The 27,992-nt window shown below is 39.7% G+C and overlaps 1 protein-coding gene across 3 annotated transcripts in view; it reads left to right on the top strand.

Moving 5' to 3' along the window:
* Positions 1-25,861, top strand: part of arhgap10 (Rho GTPase activating protein 10) — a 41,442-nt gene extending 15,581 nt beyond the window's left edge. The window contains exons 8-23 of one of the 3 annotated variants that reach the window (XR_010913809.1): positions 248-377; positions 880-986; positions 1,137-1,231; positions 1,804-1,885; positions 2,070-2,112; positions 2,222-2,290; positions 2,888-2,962; positions 6,153-6,237; positions 8,182-8,240; positions 9,695-9,800; positions 11,556-11,715; positions 14,064-14,205; positions 15,536-15,695; positions 20,906-21,007; positions 22,256-22,447; positions 24,468-25,861. Coding sequence is in view for 2 of the 3 variants with exons in the window: in XM_067496555.1 (XP_067352656.1) it covers positions 248-377; positions 880-986; positions 1,137-1,231; positions 1,804-1,885; positions 2,070-2,112; positions 2,222-2,290; positions 2,888-2,962; positions 6,153-6,237; positions 8,182-8,240; positions 9,695-9,800; positions 11,556-11,715; positions 14,064-14,205; positions 15,536-15,695; positions 20,906-21,007; positions 22,356-22,447; positions 24,468-24,556 (1,596 nt within the window). In the remaining variant the exon portion in view is untranslated. The remainder of the gene's footprint in view (positions 1-247; positions 378-879; positions 987-1,136; positions 1,232-1,803; positions 1,886-2,069; positions 2,113-2,221; positions 2,291-2,887; positions 2,963-6,152; positions 6,238-8,181; positions 8,241-9,694; positions 9,801-11,555; positions 11,716-14,063; positions 14,206-15,535; positions 15,696-20,905; positions 21,008-22,255; positions 22,448-24,467) is intronic. The other 2 variants (XM_067496556.1, XM_067496555.1) reach the window with 2 other exon arrangements.
* Positions 25,862-27,992: the final 2,131 nt, after the last annotated feature.

The raw sequence follows: 27,992 nt of genomic DNA, 5'->3' as shown, positions 1-27,992 counted from the left end.
TACAGTAGCTACTAAATCCTGATTAAAAAACATCTAGCTGGGCTACATCTTTTGCTTTGTTCAGTTAGCTCCTAACTTTTTCCAATACTTATTTAATTGATTGCTCATAACGACTGTAAAGGGGCTTTCAAAGGAAGTTTTTAGTTTTTATTTGCAGCAGCCTCTCATTAGGTGGGTCATTCTACCTAACCTCTGAGTATCAGGAAGTGACTTCCTGGAGTGTGTGTTTGCTTCCTTTTCCTTTTAGACAAGGAATCGATTTGAGGGCACGCGGTCAGAGGTGTGTGAGCTAATGAAGAGGATCAAGGAAGCACCCCAAGAATACAGACAGACAAGCCCCATCAGTTTTGAAGGCTACCTCTATGTACAGGAAAAACGTAAGACCATTGTATTGTTTGAATGGGTTTAAAAATAGCTTTTCATATTGCGCCCACTCATAACATGCAGTACAGTAAGTCAATAAAGACTCTGTAAATATAATTAATAACATTTTATGAATTGATGTATGATCATATTTATGAACTATTTATCTGACCTCATATGGTATTTTAACCATGTTGGATTTGATGGAATGTATGAACTATTTATATGGTCTTATGATCGTATGTTAACAATTATGGAGCTGTGATTGATCTGCGATGTAGACTAGTTTTAGTTTTTTATGCTGCCTCCACTCTGTGACGCAAGTTGACATTGTGGCTTGATCCTCAATGAAACTGCTGACTGCTATATACTTCATTTTTTGCTTACTCAACAATGTATATGGTGTGTAGGGATAGTGTATATGTTGGCTCTGGGAAACTTATTTTTCCTGGCAGACGTAATTATTATGATCGAGTTGTTGAATATCTATCTCACTTGTCTGCTTTGTTTTTTTAGGGCCACCTCCCTTTGGTTCAAGTTGGGTCAAACGCTACTGCACATTTGTCAAAGAGCAGAAGATCCTGCACATGGTGACCTTTGAACACAGATCTGGTGGGAAGATTGTGAGTAGTCATTGAACACATCAATAGGTTATAAATGGCACACAAATATTATGAGCTCAATTACGTCTACTATTTTTGTTAATGATAAGCTGTTTCCTTGTTTTGTTACTACAGCATTCTGATTAGTTAAATTATTTACTCACTTTTCAGGGTGAGACAGAGTCTGTCACGCTCAAATCCTGTGTTCGCAAAACAACTGACATTTTGGACAGGAGGTTCTGCCTAGACCTCGACATAACAGATCGGTACATTTTCACTTCACACTGTTTCTCAAATGCAAATGTGACAAAATTATTTTGGTAACTGAAGGTATTATTTTACATTATGTCAAAAAAACACAGTTACAGTTAAATATTCACATATCACATATATACAACAGCCACAGTGAAAACAGATTATCGACTCTCTAACACTTAGATCTTAGCTCTACAGTACATACTTCCTGTTTGTTAGTTTGTATTTTGGATTGCAGAGGCCAGGACAGTGGAGTTGCCCTGACTCATTGGCTGGGTGAATTTGTCACACCCTCCTGTAATAAATACTCAAGTCCACACATTCTGACTTTGATGAGTAACATGATATCCATCTGGTCCCATGTGATTGTAGGTCTCATGAACAACTAGAAATACCTAATAAGGCTCATGTCTATAGTTGCTGTATTTTTTTTATGGTGCATTTGTCACAGAGTTTTTTTTTACCAGCAATAAATGCTAGTTATTGTTGCTATTTTTCTGATGACATTTACAACCTCCTCTGTAATATTGTATGTTGCCTTCCAAATGTTGCCTGATGCTAATAAGATCTGACTCAATTGCAGGCCAGGGACAGTGCTAACAGTACAAGCCCTGTCAGAGGATGACCACAAGTTTTGGATGCAGGCCATGGGTGGAAAGGAACCTGTGAGTCAGCTGCCTCTAATATGTCATCATCTACCACTCACATGATGACACATGTTGCTATACTATATTATAAACTGTCTTCTTATAGAACTTTTTAAAGTTCAGTTTATCTTCATAACATACACTCTACTGAACATTAAAACATAAGAATACATGGTAAATGTGTGATTTTATTCTTTAATAGTTTGGACACCATCTTGGGAGGACCTTTTCTAAAGAAAGAGGAAGTAAGTCCCTTGCTGCAATAGACTTGGTGCCTGTAAAAGGATACCATTTGAGTTTCATGAGCACCATGCTACACTACATTTTAAAGATTTTTTCCCCCTCCACCTGCAGTTGATGCTCAGCTGGATGATGTGGGTTTGAGTTTTGTAAGGAATTCCATCGCTGCCATCGAGACAAGAGGTGAGTTTCAGATATAAAAAGATGAAAAAGCGCAGTTGAGAAATGTGCAAGGTGATTTTGGGGTGGAAATTTAACATGAGAGGTGCTTGCTGGTAAAGGATGACATGAGTGCAATTTCTTTATCTGTACACAAGGGGGCGGACTTGCTTCAATACTGAAACAAATGCCTGATAGGCAAGTGCTGCAGGCAGCAGCGCTAAAGTTTTTGTTACATTTCTTTTATTCTTACCATCTGACCTTTTTTTTTTTAGCCAAATCATTAATTTTTGGTCTAGTTCCTCTAAACATAACACTTTATGAAAATGGATAACTGCCATAATGATCTAGGTTTAAATTGTACATTAATTTAACTACTTCCCACATACAAGCTACAGTAACATTAGTTTCAAAACCACACTGATCTGTTCAGTCTGTTTTTATTAGTGTTGCTTACGAGACAGCAAGATGGGATATAACATGGCTCATACACTTTAGTAATGTAAAAATATTATGTGCTTTTGATGTTATGACCTTAGCTTTTATTATCTGCTTTGTGTGTTATGTGCCCTGTGAAAAATGTAACCATAGAAAAGTTTTATTTCTTTACATAATTACCAGGTATTAATGATCAAGGCTTGTACAGAGTTGTTGGAGTAAGCTCAAAGGTCCAAAAACTCCTTTCATTGATGATCGGTGAGTTAAAGTTTGTTCTTTCCTTTTTGCTCATATATTGTATTTGCACACTTAGAAAGTTTGGGTAAAAGCTGAGTAAAGTAAAAATTTAATTTATATGGTTCTGCACTATCTTTGTGATAGGACGATGCCCCCAGTTAGTTAAATGTGCTGATGTAATGAATGTGTCTGAGGGGTGATATTAAATAGATGAAGTGACAATCAGCCCATGACTCAGCCCATCAGACTCATCTCTCTCTAAAGTGCAACAAGTGCCTGGTTGTAGCTTTGCCTTATTTTCATTTGGTTTTCACCTAGAAATCTAGAAAGGCTCTTTCGCATCCATTTCCTTGCAATCTCTGGGTTTTGCTTTATTAACACTGCTTAGCCTCTCACGTGCTTGTGTCGGTCATATCATGTCAGTTACCTGACTTGATTTCTTCTATGCTTCTCACTTATCTTTAATGCTTTTCATTCAGCTCCTTTTCCATAGAGCTGGTCCTCTGTCCTTTCCAGTGCTCCTGGTCTGCTCTCTGGTTTCCTCCTGTCTCCAGCAGACACCAGCTCACTTTCAGCTCTGTGTTTAGAATGACAACAGACTCAGGCAGCCACCAGCCTGTCTCAGCTTCCTCACCAAAAACCTTCCAGCCTCTCAACCTGCCAACTCATGCTCTACACTCCATTAACACTCTGCTTCCGCACTCTAAGAGATTTTTTTTTAAAGCTGTACACTTCTAAGGAAAAATGCAGCACTACATTCACTTTAATATATGCAATGTTAAAATACTGATTCACCACATAGTATACAGTACAAGCGGTACAGTATGTAACTTATATTTTATCCTCTAAATGACTAATATGTGTGACAGAGGTAGTATTACTTGTACACAAACAAACACATTCACAAACATTTCGTGCATACAACAGTTCTGTGTGTGGGTGAAGCTAGCTTAAAACCCTGAAGAAAGACTTTGGATCCTCCCACTCCTCCTCCTTTTTCCTCGCTCACCCACCGACATGGCCGTGGTCCAATCAGAGAGGACAGAGTGATAGAAAATGAGTCTCCCATCGTATTACAGTAGAAACAAAGAGAATGGCACCTATTGAATATCAGGCAACAATATAACAGGAAGAAGACTGTGAAAGTGAGCTCTATTCTGTCTCTGACCTATCTGTGGTACGGTATTTGTTGTTCAGTAATTGCAGCGTGAGGCAAATTTGAGGAATGCTGTGAGAAAGAACTACTCAATACATGCAGAAATGACCATGTGTATAAATAACACTGGATGCTATGTTCACAAATGACTCAAAAGGGCCCAAAAGATGCTGCAAAAGTTTGCTGTTTTGTACTTTTTTAATAAAATATTTACTAAACGCAATATTTTGACGACTTTAAATGGTTAGTTCGCTCAAATTACTTGAAACATTTCCCACTTTGTTGAACACCCTATTTTTCCAAGTCAACTGGCCCTTTGTGTTCAGGATCTAAATATTGGGGCTGTCTACTGATTTAGCTTATGTGGTAAGCCCAGGCTGGGTTATTATCCCAACAAAGGGTCAAAAAACAAATCAAAGGGGTCACAACAGGATTAAAAGAATAGCAAAGCAAAGACTCTCCTCTAATCTTGGCTTGTTTGTTGTCTGAATTCCAATTTATTTCTTCTAAATGCTTTTTGGGAAAACTGGTCATAACTCCTATATTCAATCAGCAACTAGTGACAAGATGTGGCAGGTAGACATTAGGAGTACAAACAATAAAAGGCTGGAAGTCACTACTCTTGGCACATTTACTTACTCTTACTCTTTTTTTCCCCCAAATTTTGTTACCATTCTGCACGTCATGCACCACACAATTATGCATTTCAATTCACAATTATGCTTTTGTTTATGTCTTTGTCCAGTTTATCTCACAGCACAGAATTTCAGTAGTTTCACACATGAAAGTTGAATGTTTGTGAAGATTAGACTGTTTTCTCACAGTAAATTCATTCTTAATAGTTTTTATGGAAAAAAGTTTTTCTGCATTTTAGTGGGCTAAGTTGGTAGAGTGCCTAGCAACCATAGGGACTGAGGTTCACACCCTGCTCTTCCCAACAACATGTCAAAGTGTCCCTGGGCAAGACACTGAACCCCCAACAGCCCATTCCCATTCCCATCCCCAGCAGTGCAGTGCCGGTTCCAAGCCTGGTAGAAATTGGGGAGGTTTGCGTCAGGAAGGGCATCCGGAAAACTGTGCCAAATCAACAAGTGGACCTGTTGTGGTGGTCCTGCACTCGCGAAAAAGTGCCACCTGAAGATTTTACTTTAGCCACAATACAAAATTCACATTACACTGGCTTAATGTAGATAGAAAATTGTTAAAATAACAAAAAATTAAACCTTTAAATTTGCTTCTGATTGATTTGCAGTCTCATGATGAATGTTACTACAGACCACATTCTGTTTTATGTCCCTGACCTAAAACCAAGTCAGGCCTGTTTGTGCTACAGCAGACCACAGAGCCTGTGCAGACCACGCTAACCTCACACACAGAGGCACACCTTTGGCTGCAAAAACTCCACGAAAACATCTGCTTTCAGAAGTTAATATTGGACATTAGCATTTCGTAGGCAGAGCAGCAAGAGAAATGCAAAGTCCTCCCCAGCTTCACTCTCTGGCTGCAGTGAGTGCATAATGCAGATGAAACCAAAGTAACTTAACTTCCCAGTAACAGACCAAGCACCTACCATCAAAGCTTAAATCTTAAAGCCACGTAGTTACCTGGGTGCTGTACAGTACACGTGTTTGATTCAGGATGCTTCACTGGCACATTGCACCTCCACATTCTCAGTAATTCATCGGAGGTTACTTAAGGTGTGACTAAAGCCCCCTGACTATAGTCCCTGTGGAGCTACTAAAGTAATAAGGGATTAATTAAACTTGTAATGAGTATAAAATCAGCAGCCCTATACAGAACCTGTAACTTCCTGCCATATCCACTGGGGCCAGGCTCGACCCCCAAGGCTAGTAGCAATGCTTTTATCCTCATATGACTAATTACAAGTCACATATTTATATTGCTTATTTTGACTTTGTAGACTGCCCACGAAAATCATGCACAGCCTTTCACTATGCATAAAATAAAATCAATATTTAGTTGGAGCTTTGTGCTATTTTTTTTAGTCATTTAATTCTGTTGTAATGACCTGCTGTTTGATTGTGTTTCATTTAGATGAGAAGAGCATTGAAGTGGACCTGTCTACCAGCGAGGACTGGGACATAAAGACAATAACAAGTGCACTCAAGCTTTATTTGAGGTGGGGGTTAGTGAGATGAAAGACACACACATTAGAAGATTAATCAATTTTACACTAGACAAAAAATGAATTACCACATTTTGAGTTAATAGATTAACTTTCATAATTATCTGTCCCTGTATTGATGCAAACAGAGACTGTACCATGACTTGACTACTCCAGAGACACCTGTGCTTGGTGCATAGTTGGTCATACAAAAATCTTAATCATTAATAAATATGCTCGAATGTCAAAAAAAAGATTTTCTTTGTCATTCTGGGTTATTGAGTGTAGATGCATGGGCCAAAAGGGCAATTTGTTCCATTTAAAAATAAATCTATGACAAAGTGAAGTGAGCAATAAGTGAAGGGCTCTGAATAATTTTTAAAACCATCTCTTTTGATAAATATGATAGAGCCCCTCTGTTGACTTGAATATGAAACATTTCATCCATTGTCGACTCTGTCTTTTATAAAATGGATAAGAGTTAATTATGCAAAGTGCCTTTGTATAATTATCTCCTTGCGAGGTCACATTGCTTACCGTATGCCTGTTCCACATTCACCAGCTCCTTCCAGGTTGACAGATAGTGTGGGTGAAGTTCAAAGATTAAAAATGTAGTTTGGCTGGAAGAAGCTGAGGCAGTTTCATTTAAATGCCAATTAGCTTTTTGTAAACATGTGCAGTTAGAAACAAATTGAGTTGGCACTGGTTATTTAAATTTTTAAATTAAGGCAAAGTTGTATTTACTGAAACACAGGTTTGAAATGTTCTGGTTTTCTGTAAAAAACACAGTAAGAAAAAACCCACACACAAACAAAACTAATACTGCAACACAATAAATCTGAACAGTCATGTTCCTACTGTAAGTCAGTCAGATAATTAATTATTCCTATTATTTTGTTGAATGGATTCCTTCTTTGTCTGAGTGACTATATGAAATGATGGAACAATGGAATAATGTTAAATATTGTCCTTATTCATTCATTCATTCATTCATTCATTCATTCATTCATTCATTCATTCATTCATTCATTCGTTCTAAGTGCCACCATCCTAGTCCTAGTCCTATAAAATGCTAGTAACCAGTGCTATATAACAGTAAGGGAGCTACACAGTTATATATCAACAACTATAAATGGCAAATCCTATTCAGTAGGGTCAACAGTGGGTCTCTTACTGTATAAGCACATTTTTTCCCCTTACTCACATCTTTTCCTTGTGTTATATGCATGGGGGGATTCAAGGGAAAGGCCCAATGAGAGAGGAACCAAGGAAATGTGTTGTAAAAGACGTCCTTTCCTCTAAACAGTCATGTGCAGCAATGTCTGTTTCTGATGGCTCAGCTAGATGAGCTGTCAGTTGAAATTTGGAGTTACTATAATGACTTTTGCATTCTATATTTGCCTATATACACACTATCCAAATAATAATCGGAATATTCTATTTCCAGCATCAAAGTGTTTTTTTCTTTCTAATCTGCCAGTGTTGGAACAAGTATTATTATTTTATATTTTTTACTGTGCTCAGATAACCCACTGTGTCTACATATTCTTCACTGAATAGGTGCTGGATGCACATGTACTGAAACATATTCTCATGTTTTTAACAGATAATATAGCATATCCATATTGTTATCCTATATTAAGCCATGCTGAGTGTTGATCTGACGTGAATTTTACTTTATCTCTAGTTTGCTATAATAAACCAGGGTCATTCTTTTCAGTTTCCTCTGAAGCTAAGTACCTTTGGCCACTGGCCAGCTGCAGTGTGAATGTACCTTCAGATGAACTTGGTTATCTCAACACGTGCACCATCTAATTCCATCCCCTGGCCTGGCCACATTAATCATTGCTGTGTGCAGACCCTATAAAACAGTATGCTGGCTATTTCTGTCCCCCCTCACTCACTCTTCCATCCAATCTCTCCCTACCCTCCTCTGTTTCTCTCACGGCCTCTGTGAAGGAGTCTTCCTGAGCCACTGATGACCTATGGACTTTACAAAGAGTTCATCAGCCCTGCAAGTAAGTTTGACACTTGCTGTATCACCACTTCATTTGTACGCAGTTCATAAAACTGATTTTTTTCAGCATATTCATGTGTTGTATTGGCCTGAAACAGACATTGATCAGTAACAAAAATAAAAAATAAAAATTGAAAAATAGTTAAAAGAAATTACTTTTTACTAACTTTATGCTTTACTAAACATATTTAGCAATTTTTAAGTGAGAGCAGTAATACTGTTCATGGGTATCAGTCCATTTATATTCACTACATTGGCCCCCAGCTAAAAATCAAACTGTAAATGACCTGAAGAACGCCTAAATACTAAACTTTGTTGTTTCTTTATGCAGTCTAGAAATTTTGTTTGTAATATTTTATGTTTGTAATAATAAATCTTAGACATTTAACGACTTGAGCCTTTCAGCTGATTTGTTTTTACTTTTGGCTTTTGTGCAACATTTACTCGTGATTCCACAGCTGGGTATACATTTTTATATAATTTTTCATGTTTTAATATGCCACCAAAAATATTTGGCCAAACAATGCATTTCATTTAGGGATGAAAGGTTTAAAATGCTAAATATGCTGGCATGCAATATGCATGCCTCCAAACTGTCCAGTGACCTTGAACGGCAAAAATAATTTTTTTTTTCACCCACGCATCATTTCTGTATGAAATGTTTTTAAAGCTAGCCAAACTTGAGTCTTATTACAACAAGTGCTATAATTGGATCAGGTTGACATTTTTATCAGGCTCTCGCAATGCCCTCATAACGAGGGGGACAAAATGGATTAGCAATGAATATTTGTTTGATGGATGACAGCATCCATAAGAGGCTTTTTCCATGTTTAAATCCTTGTCGTTCCCATAGTAATGATATTTTGTGTGCGTGCGTGCGTGCGTGTGTGTGTGTGTGTGTGTGTGTGCGTGTGTGTGTTTGTGTGTGTGGGCGGTCAGATGCCCATGTGTGAGGAAATGTTTAAGAGATGATCTTGGGGGTTTTAACACAACCCTTTTATACGGTAGCGACAGTAATGTAAAGCTATCTTCTCCGCCAGCATCGTTGTCCCTGCTGCCAAATTCTGAGAAGCTTTACACCATATATCACCATCACACCTCTTTCTCACTTATTGAAACTAAAATGTATCAACTTCTAAAGCTTAACTTATACTTGGGGGTAGAAGGCCATGACTTTGCTCAAATTGCTAAATTTTCCTGCATGTCAAAAACTTGTTTTAGTGCTTTTAAGTTAATAAGCGATTTCTTCTTCCCCTAAATAATTTGATTTGGTGTGTGATTTTTCACAGCTAAGGCCAGCCGTGGATGTAACGTATCATCACCTATTTGAATCTGCTATTTGCTAATGTTGTACAGTATTCAGTCTCAGCTGTGTTGACTCTTTTACTACCTGAGAAACACAAAAAACTCCTTGTAGTTTAATGTGAGTGGATGGCTTCTTTTGCATTTGAACAGAGGGCGGTAGTCCAGAGTCTCGCATCCAAGCCATTCACTGCCTGGTCCACAAACTACCGGAGAGGAATCGACAAGTCCTCGGGCTGCTTATGAAGCATCTGGCCAAGTGAGTGTTCCTTGGTCATAGTTCACCCAATCTCCACCCCCTCTTTCTCTCTCAGTTCTCTCTTTCTGCTCTTCCTGTCTGTCTCCTCATTCTCACTCCACATGCTTTTTCTCTCTCTCCCTCACTCCCACTCTCTTCACTCCCCCTTCCCTGCTGTCACTCCATCTCTTCTCTGTCTACTCCGTGACTGCTGGCTAAGAAAATTAATCCTGCTAGCATCTTAACATTCTTTTTGCCTTTTCGTAGGTCATTATGGCATGTATTTAAAATTGTTGAAGGAGGTTTGAGAAGGCCACATACCTGTTCAGTACACTGTTCTGAAGCCCACCAGTGAAAGAACCACTCAAATTAAGCCCTCTCTTGAGACTACTCTAAACACGCTGGATGGACTTCTATTGTGCAGCACTCCCATTTGTGAGATTAGATAGGAGGAAAGATTTAAGAAATAATGTTAGCAAACATTACAAGGTTTTACCTCAGCAAGCTTTTTATAAACTAAATATGAGCAAATTGAAGATAAGTAAATAATCCCTCTTCCCTGAGGCAGTGAAAGTCTGGTGGATCTTATTTCATAGAAACCCGCTGCAGAATCAGGCTCTGGTAAAAAGGCAGCACTATTGAAATTGAATTTGGATTATCCAGCGTGAAATTCTCCAGACTGGAGAGACTCGAATATTTTTCTGAAGTTGGCGTGTGTGCATGTCCTGCAGGGAAAGGAAGCAAAGCCAGAATTTCACACTCGTATCTGAAATGGTTTCAGAGATGTTATAAATGTGAGTTGTCACCAATGTTTTGTCTTCAAAGGCATCCTTTGAAGCTATTTAAACTGTCTCTCTCCAGATGCGCCGCATATCATATTTTTAGTGTGAAATCTCTTCACCTGCTCATATAACTTTTTCTTTAAATAAAGGTTTTTCTCTACTTTTCTGAACTTTATTTCATCTACCAAAGGTACCCTAGTGTTGAAATGGATGTAGAAGAGATTTAATAGCACTGATTAGTCCTCAATTGAAATACTATCTTTTAGAACGGCCCTGACCTGTTTTTATTTCACTTTTTTTAATATGACCATATATGAATGTCAGCAGGAATGGTATTAAATGAGAAAAACCAAGAAGAATTACATAGAAACATAAAGGTGGTTCAAAGTAATCTATCAAGATTGAAGCATCTTGAGTTTTTAACTTGCTGTGAAATTGTGGGGTTGCCATCTTGCCAGAAACAAAGCCATCCCTGTTTAAGCCCCTTAGTTATGGGGTTTTTTATCCAAAGCACTTCACCATTTTCACTTCCCAATCGCAGCAAACTATCATGCTAGGGGAGCAATTTGGAGTTCAGTGTTTTTCACAAGGACACTTTGACATGTGGAGCTGGAGATTAAACCACCAACCATCTGATTAGTAAATGATGTACTCCAGTTCCTGAATCCGAGACATTTGATGCTAACATCATAAAACTCCTACATTTGTATAGCCCCCCCCAATCACAGGGCCACACATAGAGACAGACAACCATTCACACAATTTATACTCACCAATTAATCAGAGAAACCGGAGTACTTGGAAGAAACCCACATAAAAGACAGGGAGAACATACAAAAAAAAGGCTGTAGCCAGCACATGTGTTCGTACTGGTTACCTTCTTGTTGTGAGGCAGCAACACTAGCCACTCTACCACCGTGGTGCCTCTTGTTTGTGAAGTGGAGTTAATAAACTGGAGTAAAACATCTCTAATGTTAGTTGTTATCTTCCTCAGAGTGGCAGCCCACAGCACACACAATCTGATGATTGTGGCCAACCTGGGCGTGGTGTTTGGCCCAACATTAATGAGGCCACAGGAGGAGACTGTCGCTGCCATCATGGATCTCAAGTTCCAAAACATTGTGGTGGAAATCCTCATTGAACATCACGAAAAGGTAACAATTATATCTGGGTTTACTAAACATGCAGTGAAGTATAGACTGTACTGTCACAAAGTAATACATGGGAAAGTGATTACTCCCTGAATTGTGGAAGTGTGTAGTTATAGCATTGTAACTTCCAGTGGCAGCAATTAGCAGCATGTCCACAGGAATGGAGAAAACAGTCTTCGTTCTTTTATATTGTTTTTGAACTGCAAAAAATGTATGTGCACGGACTGTACTCATGATTCATTCTGTCAGTGCCACATTTTGTTTCCACTTGTCATAGGCAACTATTTACCGAAGCCTATCCACACAAGGCAGCACAATTTACAATGATCGCACCAAATGAAACCTGAATCAGGTGACATGACATCAGTAAGCAACACACAGCACCTTTCTGTTTGCCAACCTGGGTGGTGTGTAATTACCACTGAGAGATAATAAATGTGCAAGCAAAGCATAAGACCTGATGTTTGTAAGTCCTACTTTCTCTGCACTGAGCAATTTCCCACTATTGTTGTGAGGTTTTGTATTTGCTCTTAAGTTTCGATTTGGCAGTTTCTGTTGGCAGAGAAATGCACCTGCTGCGCTGTACCTGACATCACAAGTTTATTTGGGCAAAGAGTGAATGTGATGCTTTTCTCTTCTGTAGGTGTTTGTTAAGGCAGTTTAGACTTGCATATATTCACATATAAATCTTGCCTAATCCAACTTAAAGTCTGCTGCTTCAAGCAGAAGTTTTAGCAATGGAAAAGCATCATGTTAAGAAATGGGTATTTTGTCTACTTGGATATAGTGTATGTTTATTGCTTGCGCTAAAAACGTACTGGGCAGATATTAATTTATCAGATAATGAGACATATGCCACTTACAACTTAAACCCAAAGCATAGCGAACCTTTCACCCAGTTGCTAGTGTTTTGGCACTAGTGTAATGTCATAGAATGTTTCGATCTGGTCAATAGGGGGAGCCCCAAGTGCTTATACCAGGGTTGAACACATGGTATTCTCTATATTTGGAGTAGGTTGATTATTCTGTAGGCAGTCATATACATTTTATTATGACTGAAAGTCCTATTTTTGCTCAAATACATTTCAATTGATAATGATTTGTTTTATAACATCACTAAACCAGGATCTTTTTTTTTTTTTTTTATCTAGCTTCATTAAATTGAAGATAAGTGTTGTGAATATCTTTACCCATGCTCAGAAATCTAAAATGGGGTGTGAGAGAATACAGAGGCGGGGTGAACACCAACAGGGGATACAAATGTGCTAAAATAACACCAGCAGCACAGTGTATACTGCTAGTCTTGGAGACTACCAACACCGTCCAGGTGATAAAGGATGTAGTGTTAGAATGCAGCAAGAGCATTTTGGAAAGTACAGCATGTTAGAGCAGGGGAAAAGTTGAGCAGACAGACAGACAGGCATTAACTTTCCTCACAGCTGAGTCCCACTCCAGACTGTTGATACCCCCAGATACCAAGTAGACTCTGTTTTACATTCACCTCCATCTGCAGAGAGAGGCGAGAGGGAGAGAGAAGCAGCAGAAACTCTCAGCCATATCAGATTTCTCACTTTTTCTATCTGCCTTTCTCCTAAAAACTTTCTCTCTCATGCCCCCTCCTCTGTCTGCCTCTCCTCTTCACATTCTGTCTCACTTTCTCTTTCTCTGTCTCTTTCTCTCTCTCTGTCTCTTTCTCTCTCTCTGTCTCTCTCTCTCTCTCTCTCTCTCTCTCTCTCTCTCTCTCTCTCTCTCTCTCTCTCTCTGTGTGTCTCTTTCTCTCTCTCTGTCTCTCTCTCTGTCTCTCCTTCTTTCCTGCATCTCTCCTCTCGTCATCTGTGATCCTCTCTGAGGCTCTGCTGAGATTTCCTCTCCTCTGCAGCTCTATTCTCTTTTAACTCCACATCTGAAGTTTATATGTAAACACAGCCCGGTGTAAACAGGCAGCGCCAGTTGGCCAGCCCTCTTCAAGCCCAAACCCTGTTTACTTTACTCTCCACTCTTTCAGAGAGTGGGTCAGTTTCTCTGAGCAGAAATGTCACCTTAACTTAGACCAAGATTTCTGGATGGGATGTGAATGCATTACATGTGGAGCTGCTCTTGTTTATTTTGGCACAAACAAAAACATTTTCACTTGCAGTTTTTAGTGTCATATCAATGAGCTGCTCAGTTTTCCCCAGGAGCACACGATGTGGCTGCAAATGGCCTTTTTCATTCATCACCCACTAGATAAAGCTTCTCAGTTTCAAGCCTGTTCACTAGACTCAAATCAGTTGAGGACATGTTACTGCAGCTCAACATTCTTGGAGTCTGTGCATTTAGTCTTGGAAGAGGCTTACTTACATTGTATTCAGATCTTTGCAGATGCTCCCGAGTCATGTCCTCCTTCACCTGAGGCCGCAGTAGTCTCTGCTCCCACAAGGCAGTCCAAGAGGCTCAGTCGACAAAATCGGCCCCTGGCTGTGTACAATCCACAATCTCTGGACATTCAGAACGGTAAGAGTGCATACATGAGCACCTGTGTAATTTCACAGTTTACTATAAATAGTGAAAAAAATCAAGTCAGTATAGGATCAGTTACAATTAGAATGATTGTATACACTGATTAGGCATAAAATTATGACCACCTGTGCAGTTGAATGCATTCCAAAACAGTGGCTCTGCCATGAAGTTTACTTTTAAAGCGTTATAATTTCTCACTTTTTAGGTCAAAACTGTCAGAAAGGTGATAATTATACTACGTGTTTATTATTTCGTATATATTATTTCTTTTCTTTTTTTTCTTCTTCAGCGATTTAGCTTGGTAGCTAGACTGGTAGCTATGGGACTGTATTGTATTAAACTTAAATCTATTTAAACACAGTTGCTCTTTGAAAAGTTTTGGTACTTTGAATGCTTCTTTTTTACAGTGTGCATTGCTAATGTAACAGCTATTAGGTTTTTTGTGATACTTGCTTACTACAGAGATATTACTATTACTATCCTATTACCTAGTTATTGCCCTGTATTACATTGCTATTTCCAAAATATGGCCACACTACAATTCTGTTAATATTAATATGTAAAGTGCTTTCATTCATTTTAAATCTTAAAAATTACAGTAAGGTTTTTTTTTCTTAAAACAGAAGGAGCAGGACAAATTATTAACAATGTTGGCAGAGACTCACTAGAGAATATTAAAGAGGCTTCATCCTTTTTGTTTAAAACAGAAGTACAAGTATTAAAAAAACAGATGTGACCAAACGCATTTTAAAGACATAAAATAAAGAAATTCTTAGTGTGAAAAGTGAAGTAATATATAAATAGTGTAAATCTCTAAAATACATACATTTCTTCATCATCTTTTATGGGATACATTCATTGAGATTTAGGCTACCAGCCAAGTACTAATTCAGTTCAGTCTTAATTAACTGAGGGCTTTTGGTTTAAGTGCTTTGATATGTTTTTGTTAGGGAAAAAGAGAAGAAATTGTCCAAAAGAATAGTGCCTTTCCAATCTCCCCAAAGCAGGATCTTTATTTGACAGTTAAGCTGAAATGTATGAGCTTGGACGTCCCCTGTGTTTCTGAGGTTGCTGTCTATGACTGTAGAAGTGTATTATTATGAACAATAATAACTTCGTAGTAAGTCTCAACTGTTTTGACAGGAGTTTGATTTATAAAGTCCCCTGCTGAGGCCGCGTTGCCTTATGTATTTATAAATTATTCAGCTGTTTTATCAGGAAAGTGATCATCAGCTACCTGGAATAGGCTGAATCCTTTTACAGAGAAAAAAGAAAAGATGTAATTAATTTAAAGGAATGCTGCATTTATTTTACACTGTGTCAGCAGTAGAAGATACTTTCAACATAGCTGCAGATGAGACATCAATGGGCAGCAACGAATCTGTATCATCTCAGTCATCATCAGCCTCGGCCTCAGAGATGCCTGCAGAGAAGAGTGACCACGTATCCCTTAACGCGAGCCCCAGCTCAGACAGCATCTCCAGGTGAGGCGTTCAGTGTGCTGAAATCCAAATCAATATGTGACTGCAGCACTCACACTGCGGGTATTGGATGTGCAGTAAGAACATCCACAGTAAACAAGTCACAAATTCAAATGTAGACCATGTACACTGCATGAATCGCAGATCGAACTGCAATTCAGGAAACTCAAGTTGTAGGGGGTCAAGTTATCCATAGGGCATTAGACTTTTTTATGTGTGGTTTCTGCGTCTGTGTTGACTGAGTGGGGGCTTTTGTTTTGTACTATTTTGCCTTCATGTTTAATGTTTAAAATCATTTTACTGTAGCATCATGTTAATTACAAAGTATCACAGGCAAATTCTCCGAGCAATTGCTAGTGTTTAAACATGTTGGAGCATTTGAATACAATTGTTGCGTAAAAATGAACATGTCTGTGACATTTTATATTGCAGTAGTCTATTATGAGAAGTAAATCTTCCCTTATTAGCACAGTCCAATAAGAGCAAGAGAATGTTCACACATTCTGAAGCACATTTCTTCTTCCTCAGGAGATTATTGAATCTCAAATATATCCAAGCAGTACTTTTTTTGTAGATTGGCTGGTGTACTTGAATTTACTCATGGATAACATCATAGGTACAGTAGCAGATAACACTTATGCACATTGTGGTTGTGCCATTGCACTCTGGCAAAAAGCATGCGAGGAGAAACCATCATTATTTTCAATACATATAACAAATAGACTCAGAATCATAGAAAATAAGCATCACAGTTGTTAGGTCAATCATTTTTTGTAATCTGTGTTGGGCATAGTCATTATTTTTGACTTACTATGAGTTCATCAAAAATGAAACAACAGATTAATGAGTAGTGAAACACATTTTTGTGTCAGCGCTTATGTTTGTGTTATTAGTGAAATGTCAGCTGCAGCTTTTATTTCTTTTTATTTTTTTCCGTTGGATGGAAAAATGATTTAATAGTTTTATGCTTTGTGGGCTTCTCTGTGACTTCTCCTCTGTCCTCACTTCCTTTGCTAAGTCCTTGGTCCTTTTTGTCTGTTTCCAGCCTGAGACTTGTCTTGAATGCTGATGTGAGAGATGAAATATTGGGCTTTGCTGCAGACGTTCTGACTTTCTGCTGTGTCATGTCTACACATTCACCTAGACTTTTTCTCATTCACTGTCCCCTTCTCCTTCTTCATCAGCTGAAAATGGCTATAAAATAAAAACAAATCCACCTTGTAACTTGACAGAGGACAGTGTGATTCCTCTCCTACTTTGACCTCTGTGGGGGAGTGCACGCGCGCGTGTGGGCATGTTTGTATCAAGCTTCTTCTCTAAGTTGCAAAATTAAATAGACTGGCCGTGATATTACTTATGTAACAAACTCATTTTTTTTTCTGTGAGTATTTTTTTTGGTGCTTTCCCACATATGTGATATCATGTTGGAGGACGGAAGGAGCCACCAGGAGGAGGTCATAAATCTCCGCTCTTATTTGTTTGGGAGACAGGTGGCCGTGCGTTGGCCGTGTAAATCGTATTGACATTGGGGAGATATTCATCTTGTTTACCCTTATAGCCACAGCCCCTGTCCCTTTATGAAGACTTGCGCCATATGTCACAGGGTGTCGCCCTGGCTTTGTTCACTCATAAATCTTAGCATGTGAGATGGTGGAGACCTGTTAGCACAGCACCTCTCTGGCTGGGAATCCAGGGATTCGGCTTCAGGCCTAGCCAAAAAGAGCAGTAGGAACGGCAATTGCTAGATTACTTCCAGCCACTCTTATCTGTTATCTGCACTCTGCTGTGCTCAGAAGTGCACCTGGAAAGCAGCATGTTTCAGTCTGTTTCCTATAGGATAACTGCAGCAAAATCTGTCTGTCATACACAAATGCATCTTGACTCACTGTATCATGCCATAATTTTTTGTGGGTTGTGGCATGATTTATCATCTCCGTCATCTTTAATGTCTCGCCTCATTTCTTCTCCTCCTGCCTAAATTCAGTCACTGCCTCTCCCAGCGGCACTTTTGTCCTTTTTTGAGTCCTGCCCAATAAGGTTACATTTTTTTGGCCTTTTTTCTTCCCTCTCCCCTGCCCTACCTGCAGCCCTACAGCTGTGCATCATAAAATGGTGGATCAGAGCTTATTTCCTGCCACCCAAACCGATGGCGACTGGGTGGGCAGCTCGGCTTTATGTTTGATCCCACTTTCTACTAGAAACACTACTAAATCCCACTGCCGCCCTTCTTTCTTTAATAAAAAGACAGTTGATAGCCCCACTCATCCCCATGTTAGCTCCACGCCAGGATCAACGTGGCCTGGATACTGCAGGGTTGAATTCCTCCAATAATGCGAAGCAGCAGTCTACTCCTCGTGATGAATATCTCCCTCCTACTGACCTGGCAGTGTACGAGGATGTATGATAAACCCGATAATATAATAAACCTAAAGATCTCTACTTAAACATCACTTTGAAATTTGATGCAGATGCTGTAAAGACTAATGGGATTTTTAATTACAGTATATATTAACCTACATATTATGATGTGCATGCCTGTAAACATTCCTCACAACTTAAAACGTATTACCAGCATCTAGAGGGGGATTTTCTTGCAGGCCCCATGTACAGTGGATTTTCACATAAGTCCTCATTTACTGTATTTAATCATGTTTACAGAAGAAGCTTAGTTAGGCCTGTGATGAGTAAAAACAACCGATGAGCAATTCAACGCTTGATGCTATTTTTGTTGAAGAGAAATGGCAGACGATTTCCTTCGGTTTGGCTTAGCTGTAATTGTGAAAGCAATTCTGGGATGCATCCATTTACCTCTGGTACATTTAACAAGTTTCTGGGGCAGACATGGTGCTCACTGATTTTTCCCATTTGTTCTAAAATTATTTAGGTGTCTGTTTATTTTAAAGATCTTCAAAGATCTGTTTAATCCGAGTTAGATTGATATATGTGGATAACTTTTCTGAAATGTGTGTATGTGTTTTTAATATCATCCTATTGAGGCAGTTTGTGTGCATGTGAGTGGGTTCACCTGCAGGTGAGTAAGTTGTTGGTCCTCCTTTATTCTCCCTTGTCTTGGCTGTGACTCAGGCAGACAGTGGTTGTGCCTGGGCTCAGGTTAATGAGTGGATTTGCTGCACTGCAGTGCACTGTCCCCCCATGCTGATGTGGAGCAGCTGAGCACCACAGTGGCCCCACAGCGCTGCAGAGCTATAAATCACCCACAGTCAGGCGAGGCCCAAATGGAACAGCCACCACTGGGGATGGACAAGTGCATAGAGGAAAGAAGCGATGCAGAGGGGGGGATGAGAGCACGAGCTCAGTACGGTGTGTTCACCTCCACCTATGTCCACATACAATCTCCTACTATGTTTCCCCTTAAGGCAATCTCTCTCTGTCCTCCACCACTGCCAGCATAACCACCATTCACAACATCCTCTCACCTCCAGCCCCTCCCCAGCTGCTCCCTCTAATTGCCTTTATTAACGTCTCTATGGGAGCGGCAGCTAGGAGCAATTTGCTCATTATGTGCTGTATTAGCACTGGCCCTGGGGCAGGCATGGAACACAGAGGGATGCCTGGCTTAGACTCCTGCTCTCCTCTGCTCCACTCTGACTTTACTAGGACCCCTACCTTCATCCTGTAGGTTAGCCATAGACTCATTGGCCCCAACAGCAGTCAGTGTAAGGTGCAGCTACTACTGGAACAGATAATGGTCAATATGTTGGAGTTCATGTTAAAGTCTGACTTTACACATACTAATATGTCTTGCAGTGAGGACTGAATGTACAGATGATGTATAGATGACAAGTTAAAGGAAAAATTAACATAAAGTGGCCACTGCCAGCTTCCAGAGTGGTTTCAACATTGTCGTCTCGGCATAGAATCTACATATGTCTCTTGAATGTGGACACCATTTTCTCAGAAGCTTTTCCCTCATGTAGTATTTTATTAAGGATTGTAGAGAACAGTGCCAACTGTCAAACAATCCTGTACTGTTAAAGTTACCAATTTGGTCAGATCTCATGCATCTCACGTCTATACAGTATAATTGACATAATTTTCAGATTCATTTACTGTTATAAACGGGCAGCTGTAGCTCAGTTGGTAAGGCAGTTGTTGACGAGCCACAGGGTCAGTGGTCCCTCCTGGTTAAGTGTGTCGAAGTGTCCTTGGGCAGGACACCGAACCCCAAGTTGCTCCCAGTGGGCCAGGTGAGCACCTTGCATGACAGCCACCGCCACCGATGTGTGTGTTAATGGGTGAATGAGCAGCAACATTGTAAAGCGCTTTGGATACAAGGACTATACAAGTGGCCATTTACCATAAAGGTATTCATAATGATGTTAGACAGAAATTATGAATTTTCAGGCCTGCTTTTATCAGATAAGTTCCTACTAATTGTTACTGATTTGCTTGAGTTGGACTCAAAAAAGCACACAAGGTCAAATCTTTTTATTCTATTTTTCTGGTCTGGTGGCTCAGTGGTAGAGCACTCGGTTGGAATGCAGAATGCATCATGTTCAAATCCCACCACACCAGGTGAGGCCCTGCCCAGTCACCAAGGGCCACATTGGTTATGCTCCCGAGCCCGGATAAAATTGGAGGGTTACGGCAGGAAGGGCATCTGGTGTTTAAAAAAACGTAATAATAAATTAAGGCAAATCAATATGCGGAACGTGTTCCACTGTGGCAAGGACGAGCCAAAAGCTGTTGGACACCATCTTTTCAAGTTCAGTTGTGCTCGCTGTAGATTTGCCTCAACAAAACAAATCAGAAAACATGGAAGTGTATGCTATATTGCTTGAAAGTGTAATTGTAGCATAATGTTACGTGATACACAATTTAAAAAAGTAACCGTTCAAATGTGCTGTATTTTAACTTTTAATTAACATTGATGACTTAAAATGCACCCTGTGTGAATTCTGGTTTGATTTCCCACCCTAAGCAGTCATCAGATTCTCCATAGCAAAAGTTTGATCTGCTTAGCTTCTTTGTTCTGATCTCACTACTTACTGTAGCTACTGTATATGCATAATCTGTTTAGAATAGTTATTAAGTCTTTTCTCTTGATACTTAATACTAATAATACTTTTTGGAAACTTCTCCAGTTTTCTAAAAACACACTAGATAGCTGGGGCGAATTATTAGATGGAAAAAGTAAAAGACAACATTATCTCTGTATCTGTTGTGACCAAAGGTGTGTTTTTCATCTGCAGAGCTCCTGCAGCGGCAGTCACTTTGGCCACTCCTGGAGTTTCAGGTGAGAGCCGACCTGCTGCTACCACAGCTGCCTTAAATAAAGAAAAGCCAGAAGAGAGGTAAGACAAGGCTCCTTCACTTTGGATTTAATTTTTTTTATTTTGTTTTCACCATTCCAAAAAGTTGAATTCTAACCTTGACACTCTTTTCTCACTTTCTCTGATTTTATTCACTTGCTTCATCACTTACTTGCTCGTCGTCTCTTGCACATTCACTCAACACAATCAACCCACTCCCTCAACATTTACTTTAAGTGTTGTGCATCCCCATTTCTCCTCACATTCTCATATATTTGTCCATCCTTTAATTTGATTTGCCTTTGATACATTTGAATTCATCACAAGTATTGACTTTTGCAGGAGCAGCAACCTTCTCTCTGTGTCAAATACCAGATAAAGACACAAGCATGTGGGAGAATTATATAGGAGCGTGGTGACAGTCTGCCCGTTACACTGATCTATTGCTCTGCTTCCTTCAGAATAAATGATGAACTCATTTTTGTTGCCTTTCGATGTTGCCAAAGAATTTGTAAACAGCTCAGCCATTTTATGGGCAATCTATTAATGTTATTTACATATAAATACAAATCCTCAATTTTCTAAATGTGGTTCCACTAGAGTGCGTTCCCACAGAATTCTCAATTCAAGAACTCTGCTGAACATTGTTGCATTGACAACTCTGTGACCACAAACTTTTTTCCAGTTTGTATATCTTCTTTCTCCTCTCTCATCCTCCATTGTTGCCGCTCTGCAGAAAGAATATGAAATATTTATCAGGGCATCGTGTGTTGAAGGCACAATTTCTACATGGTAATGTTGCTGGCATTCGAGATAACAGTTTGCAATGGTGGGCAAAACAACCTTTGTGTGGAAACAGTTTTTATGTTTTTGGGGACGGAATGGCATAAATGCGGCTTTTTGCTAACCTGCAGAGCGATGAATATGGGTTCTTGGACAGCGCTCTTTTACATCAAACTGATTTAAAATGCAGCTTCTAAACCCACAAATGTGAATTTAAAAGCTAAAGCACATTGGAGGGAAATTTCTATTCTACCTCTGTTTGTGAGCAAACCTACTTTAGAGTCCACCCGGCACTTTTTAATTATCTCACCATAGATGGTTGTCAGCTGTGTGGTTGCCTTTTCGGCTGTACAAAACCCGCTACAAACAGCACTGCATCTCATTGTGTTTGTGCATAGACACACAAACGCATGTGGGTGTGTTTTGACTCGCATGTGGTGTGTCTAGACAACAGTGTGTAGTGACCCAGCTCCTCTCTTCGTACCTGGTCCATTTCTGCTGTTTCAGGCTAGTGAGCGAACGGACAAGCAGGCCCTGGGCCCAGATTGAACTGTGCGGTAATCCTCCCCAAAGCTCCGCCAACTCACTGATTGCCTTCATTTTTCAGTGTCACCAGCAGGAAAGCCGTGGCAGTGTACCCATGTGAGGCTGAGCACGACTCTGAGCTCTCCTTCCAGGTCGGCGCAATATTCAACGCCGGTAAGTGTTATCGCCTACACCAGTCGCTCACTCAGAACCAACCCTGGCATATTGGATTTGGAGTAAAACCGAAGACCCAATCTGGTCCTCAATCGAACAGAGAGATGAGACGAGGAGAGGGAGAAGAGAGGGGGTGAGAGCAGGAGACAGATTTGCTCTTCAGTGTGTGTGGAAGAGGCTCGACTGAGCTTTAATCACTCTCTGAGGAAATGACCATTTTGTAGTTCCGCCCTTTTTTTTTTTTGTCCTACTCTTTTGTGAGAAGTAAGATCACACTTTTATGTCATATATGCCAGGAGCAATGTTCTACAATCCAAAGTTGATTTTAATAGAAGGTAGATTATCTAAAATAATGAACACAAACGTTTTAAAGTGTCACATTTTGTTAAACTAAATTTAATTATGTTCTGCGGCCCATATTCCTCCTGACATTTCTTTAGCGGAAGTATTATTGAATGATGACATATTTCTTCTGGGTCTCTCCAGTTAGCTTGATGAAAAGTTTGGAGAGTTATAATATCGTTTTTGCTTACATGCTGTCTGTCTGTAATCAGGCTTGAAATGAGTGATGGACATGTTACATAAATTTTACGTGATGAGATTCTCATTAACTGAACACCTACAGTATCTTGGAGACCCTTGACATTTTGCATATTTTGCTGCACTATTCAGTTAGTTGTAAGTGTATTTCTTTGGCTTTTTTTCCCCTAATAGTCTGAGCTGTGCATAAGAAATGTCTAAAAGGTCAAGAGGTCTGAATACTTCAGCAAGAAACTATATACAGTTTGTGTAAAGTAAGAACTCAACATATGTTGGTGTTTTCTAAAAGTATGATCTATACTGGACTGGGGAGATTAAAAGTGTGTTCAAGGGGCTGATTGCAGGAGCTGGCTTGGTTCAATGTACCAGTCATAAAACAATATACGTCATATATTAGGTTATATACCGTTTGTGTATGCAAATTTAACACATTTCAAAATACACAACTGATAGTAAGACCAAAAAATTAAAGATTCACCCAATTCTACAACAAATACAAAGGTTTTGAATTGTGCTTATAATGACGGTAAATGCTGACAATGTTTATTCTTTGGTTTAATGAGGTAAATTAGTCTTTATTATGTACTGACAAACAATAAAATATGTAACTTCCTTTGCTAATAAAAATCTGATAATATATTTCTATTAGTCCATAGCCAAGAAAAACATCTGTATGCTGTTAGGGTGGAAAGTGGTGGGATTGTTTTTCTCTTTATGATAATGTTAAAGTCTTATTTTAATAATATTCTAATAGGAAAAAACTCCCTAATAAAAACTCCCTGATATAAAACGCATACTGTACAACATCAGAAAACTCTTTAACCGAGACGTTTTTGTTTTTAGTTTATTGGCTCTTGTATTAGAAGTTCTGTCAGTCAACTTCAAGGTGATAGGTTTTAAGTTCAGAGATTTTAGTTTTGAGATTTAGTAAGAGGTTGACACATACTGACGCTTACTCCCACATGAGATATTCCTCTCAGTTCAAGTTCAGTTCAAATGGCAGACAGAACTCTGCTACACATATAAAACTTTGCACCCAATTAGTTCATATCTTGTCCTTAGCCTTCGAATTTTACACTGACAGTATATTCATCCGTTTGTTGTCATGCAGATTTACTGAAAATGTGAAGTTGGCTCACTGTGTACAAAACCCAAAAACTCAGGGAGGAATTTGAAAGACAAGTCACAGAAATTTGAAGTGCTCTGACAAATGTGTCATACTAAATGCTTTTGTGAAAGCTCCATTTTGCTATTGAAAATCAGCCCCTGGTGAAATTCTAGAAAAGCTTAATCTAAAAACAGACAGAGATTTACAGTAGGGACTCATATTGTAGTTTGGGGTAACCTCATGATAACCGAATCCTCCCTTTCCCGTGTGTGACATGTGCACATATACTCACTGGAGGCTTGATGTCCTCTGTCTGTCCCTTACCCTCCCTGTTGTGTTGTCCCCTTGGTAACTCTGTGTCCTCTCCTGCAGTGACCGAGTCGAGGGAGCCGGGCTGGCTAGAGGGGGAGCTGGAAGGAAAGAGGGGCCTCATCCCTCAAAACTATGTAGAGTTTCTGTAACCCAAATGGAAATATTTATGGACATTTACTCACCTTCACTGGGAAACGTATGCACAGATGCATGTGCCTTCATGCTGAAATTCACCGTGGAGCCTTGTTTGTTCAAATCGCCAGATTTCTCTTAAGTAGGTGACAGTACTGTATGTTATTAGTGGTGGATTATTCTCAATACACGCACGTTATACACTTTCGGGCTGGCAAGTAGAATTTATGATGCATGTGCAAGCATGTTTCTTTGTTTGAATTTACTTTGGCCAAACATTTACACACATTTCAGCATTGCAATCCCGAAAAAAAGGGTTGCATTTACAAATGTTGTGCAGTATACAAAAATGCTGTAGCCTCTGAACATCCAGGTATCTTTGTAGCAGCACCAGAGAATGAGCGTCCCTCTGTTGGCAGCCTCTCTCTGCCCAGTTATACATGGTATCCATGAGCTCCCAAGTCAAAGGATGACCCTCAGAAAGGTTTCCAACTGTTAAAAGACTGGAGACGCACACCATGTCTTACCCTCAGAAGACCCCAGTGTAAATGTCTGTTTCGGTTTGTATGAATCTAAATTAGTGTTACTGCGTTCACTTATGTTGTCATTTTAAGAATATTTAGATATCCAAAATGAGGCACATGGCTACTGTAATAATATGCTATGTTATTTAATTGGCACAATTATTGCATGAATATGGAATTTTAAATTCTACAATTTTATTTTCGTTGAAGTCCTTTACAGACGCAGCGAAATGCCCCCTTGATGCCCGATGGACCTCTTGTGTTAAACACTAATATCAGACACATTCAGCAGAGGTTAATTTCAGTTCGAAATTGATTGTTTGATGTTTTTTTGTTTGTTATTAAAAGTTATTTTAAACGTTGCTCAGTTTCCTCTGAGCTGAAAAATGAGACACTCCAAAAAAGTGGATGTTTTAGTTTATCGTTATTTTATCTTCCACTTCAGTGGAATCAGTGATTGGAAATCAATATTTTATTACCGGTAAGACCACAGTATTTAAAAGTTTCACACGCACGGTGTATATAGCCTACGAGTTATGACTGTATGTTATACAATTCTCGGTTAAGTGATGAACAGGTCTTGAGGTTTTCATTTGAATTGGTTTGAGGATGTTACACACATCACATTACAAAAGACGCTTTGATTTTCTGTCAGCTTTGGTTTAGAAGATTGTCTGTCTGTTCAGTTGCAATTGCAATAATTTAAATACATTGATTTATGACATTTGTAAGAGACCGTTTTTTTATCCTGGGGTATTCTCTTGCTCAATGTTAAGCAAATAAATTTTTTTGGTTCTATATGTGCTCTTGCCATGAAATAAATATGATAAAATGTTTTAAAAAAAAACAAAAAACGTGCCATGGTCTTATTTCAAATGGTTTCAATAACTGTCCACATCCTGTGGACTTTGATCTTTAATAAGGTTCTTTGGTTTAAATATAAATGTAAAAATTTTTGTGCCCCGATTTACTGCTGTGAAACCCAGTAATATTTCTAAATTTTGATGACTCACCCACTGTGTCAGTGAGAAGGCCCACCGTTTCCCACTGAGTCTAAGAATAAAGCCACTGGTGAAATGAGGATTCATTCTGCAGCCACCGCTGTTACGGGCAGCCTTGTAGTGTAATGTAAGCCTTTCTCCTTGTATTGATCTGCACAAGGCCATCCATTATCTGTAACCGCTTATCCTGTGGGGTCGTAGGGGGCTGGAGCCTATTCCAGCTGTTATAGGGCAAGAGGCTGTGAGTCTGTCTCAGGGCCACAGACCGACAACCAGTCACTCCCACGGGCAGTTTAGAGTCACCAATTAACCTAAGGGGCTCGTCTTTGGACTGTGGGAGGAAACCGGGGGAAACCCACGCAAGCACAAAGGGGGACATTGAAAGGCTGCAGATGGCCGGGGATGCGAACCCACGACCTTCAATCTGTGAGGCGGCAGCTCTCCTTCCAAAATCAGACGATTAAAAAAAAAATAGATGACCTTCACTAATCATCTTCTAGCTCTCATCAACTTACATTCCAGGCTCAAGCATGTGAATACTTAAACTACATCTGCGTTATTAACACATCAAATAGCTTCCATACCCACTGCTTTGGCCTCCGTTACATAATTACCCTCAGTCCACCACCACACTCAGCCCTACAGTAAGTGGGCTGGTGCACTATTTAAAAATATAAACACTGAGTTTGTCCTGTTAAAAAAAAAATTACTAAAGGTTGGAGTCCGTGCGACACATATGTCCACCAGCTCCCTGAAGCAACTGCAGACGCGATGATTACATAATGAAATGAGGCAGAGCTAATGAGATGGGCAAAATATTCCCCCACTATCCCCCTCACCTCCACCACCCACCTCCGGGGTCCTTCATCATCTTCCCCTCTGCCAGAATCCTGCTGATTCATAGAGACACATCCACCCTGCTTGCCTCTCACTCTGCTTTGGACTGTCTGTCAGGACGCGTGTCACGTTGCTCACTCTGCCATCCTTTTGCTGTTTTCTCTTGCCTACCTGTCTGTCTCTAAGGAGTATTTAAAACTTCTCTCTGCATCTCCTTTCCCTGCCTTCCTTACTTTTTGCTTTGCCTCTTCTAGGCGTCAGTTCTTACTCCGTGCTATAATAGTCATTTGTTTATGGAATCGGTAGGAATTTTTCCTCCTAAGCTTGTGGATGTGATGCAGTGAACGCCAGTGGTACTGCAATCTGGGTGGGTCTGATTAATATTTGAGGTGTTTGAGCCACCTTAATATCACTTGTGATTGAGGCTTCATTACCTGTGGTGATTTCTGCATCTCTCCATGCATCAGCATATAGTAGTCTGAGATGAAATTAACATCAGTTGAGTAGGTGTTTAAGTAAAAACCAAGATTTATGTGTTCATTTATTTTCGAGTCCTGGCTTTGTCCCAGATGTCCTCTGCCTCCCATGGTGCAGTGTCCTTCAGCCCCTACAACATAGTTCCACACTATGGCTCAGCTTAGATCAATGCTGTACAGCAGCCTACCTTTAACTATGAGATGCTCACACTACTAAGTGTCACAGAATGTGCGTGAATCTCCCAAGCGTGCTTCGCAATGTGTGGAGGTTACACTCACTTAATAATTTCCTGCATCTTTATCTTGTTTCCTTCGGAGTGCAGAGCTTCTAAAATATAATTATAATAAGACTTTGTGTGTTATTGGGCCTGAAACTAAGTGGGAATTTGGAGAAAAGTGAATTTAAACATAAAGGAGAGAGTGTGGAAGGGGAAAAAAAAACCCTCAGCTCAAAAAGTGGGCCACAGAAGCCGCCATGTGCGCGGGTGCAGCCGTGAAATCAGCCTGATCCAATAGATTCTGTTTATCTGGCACGACTACAAGTGAAAGCAATTGGAAATCTGGGGGAGATTTGGAGAGGGCTTCGGATTCGGAGAGAGAGCGAGCAAGAGAAAA

The sequence above is a fragment of the Channa argus genome, chromosome 3 (assembly GCF_033026475.1).
Source record: "Channa argus isolate prfri chromosome 3, Channa argus male v1.0, whole genome shotgun sequence".
In the NCBI taxonomy this organism is placed as follows: domain Eukaryota; kingdom Metazoa; phylum Chordata; class Actinopteri; order Anabantiformes; family Channidae; genus Channa; species Channa argus.
This window is presented reverse-complemented; position numbering and strand designations above follow the sequence as displayed.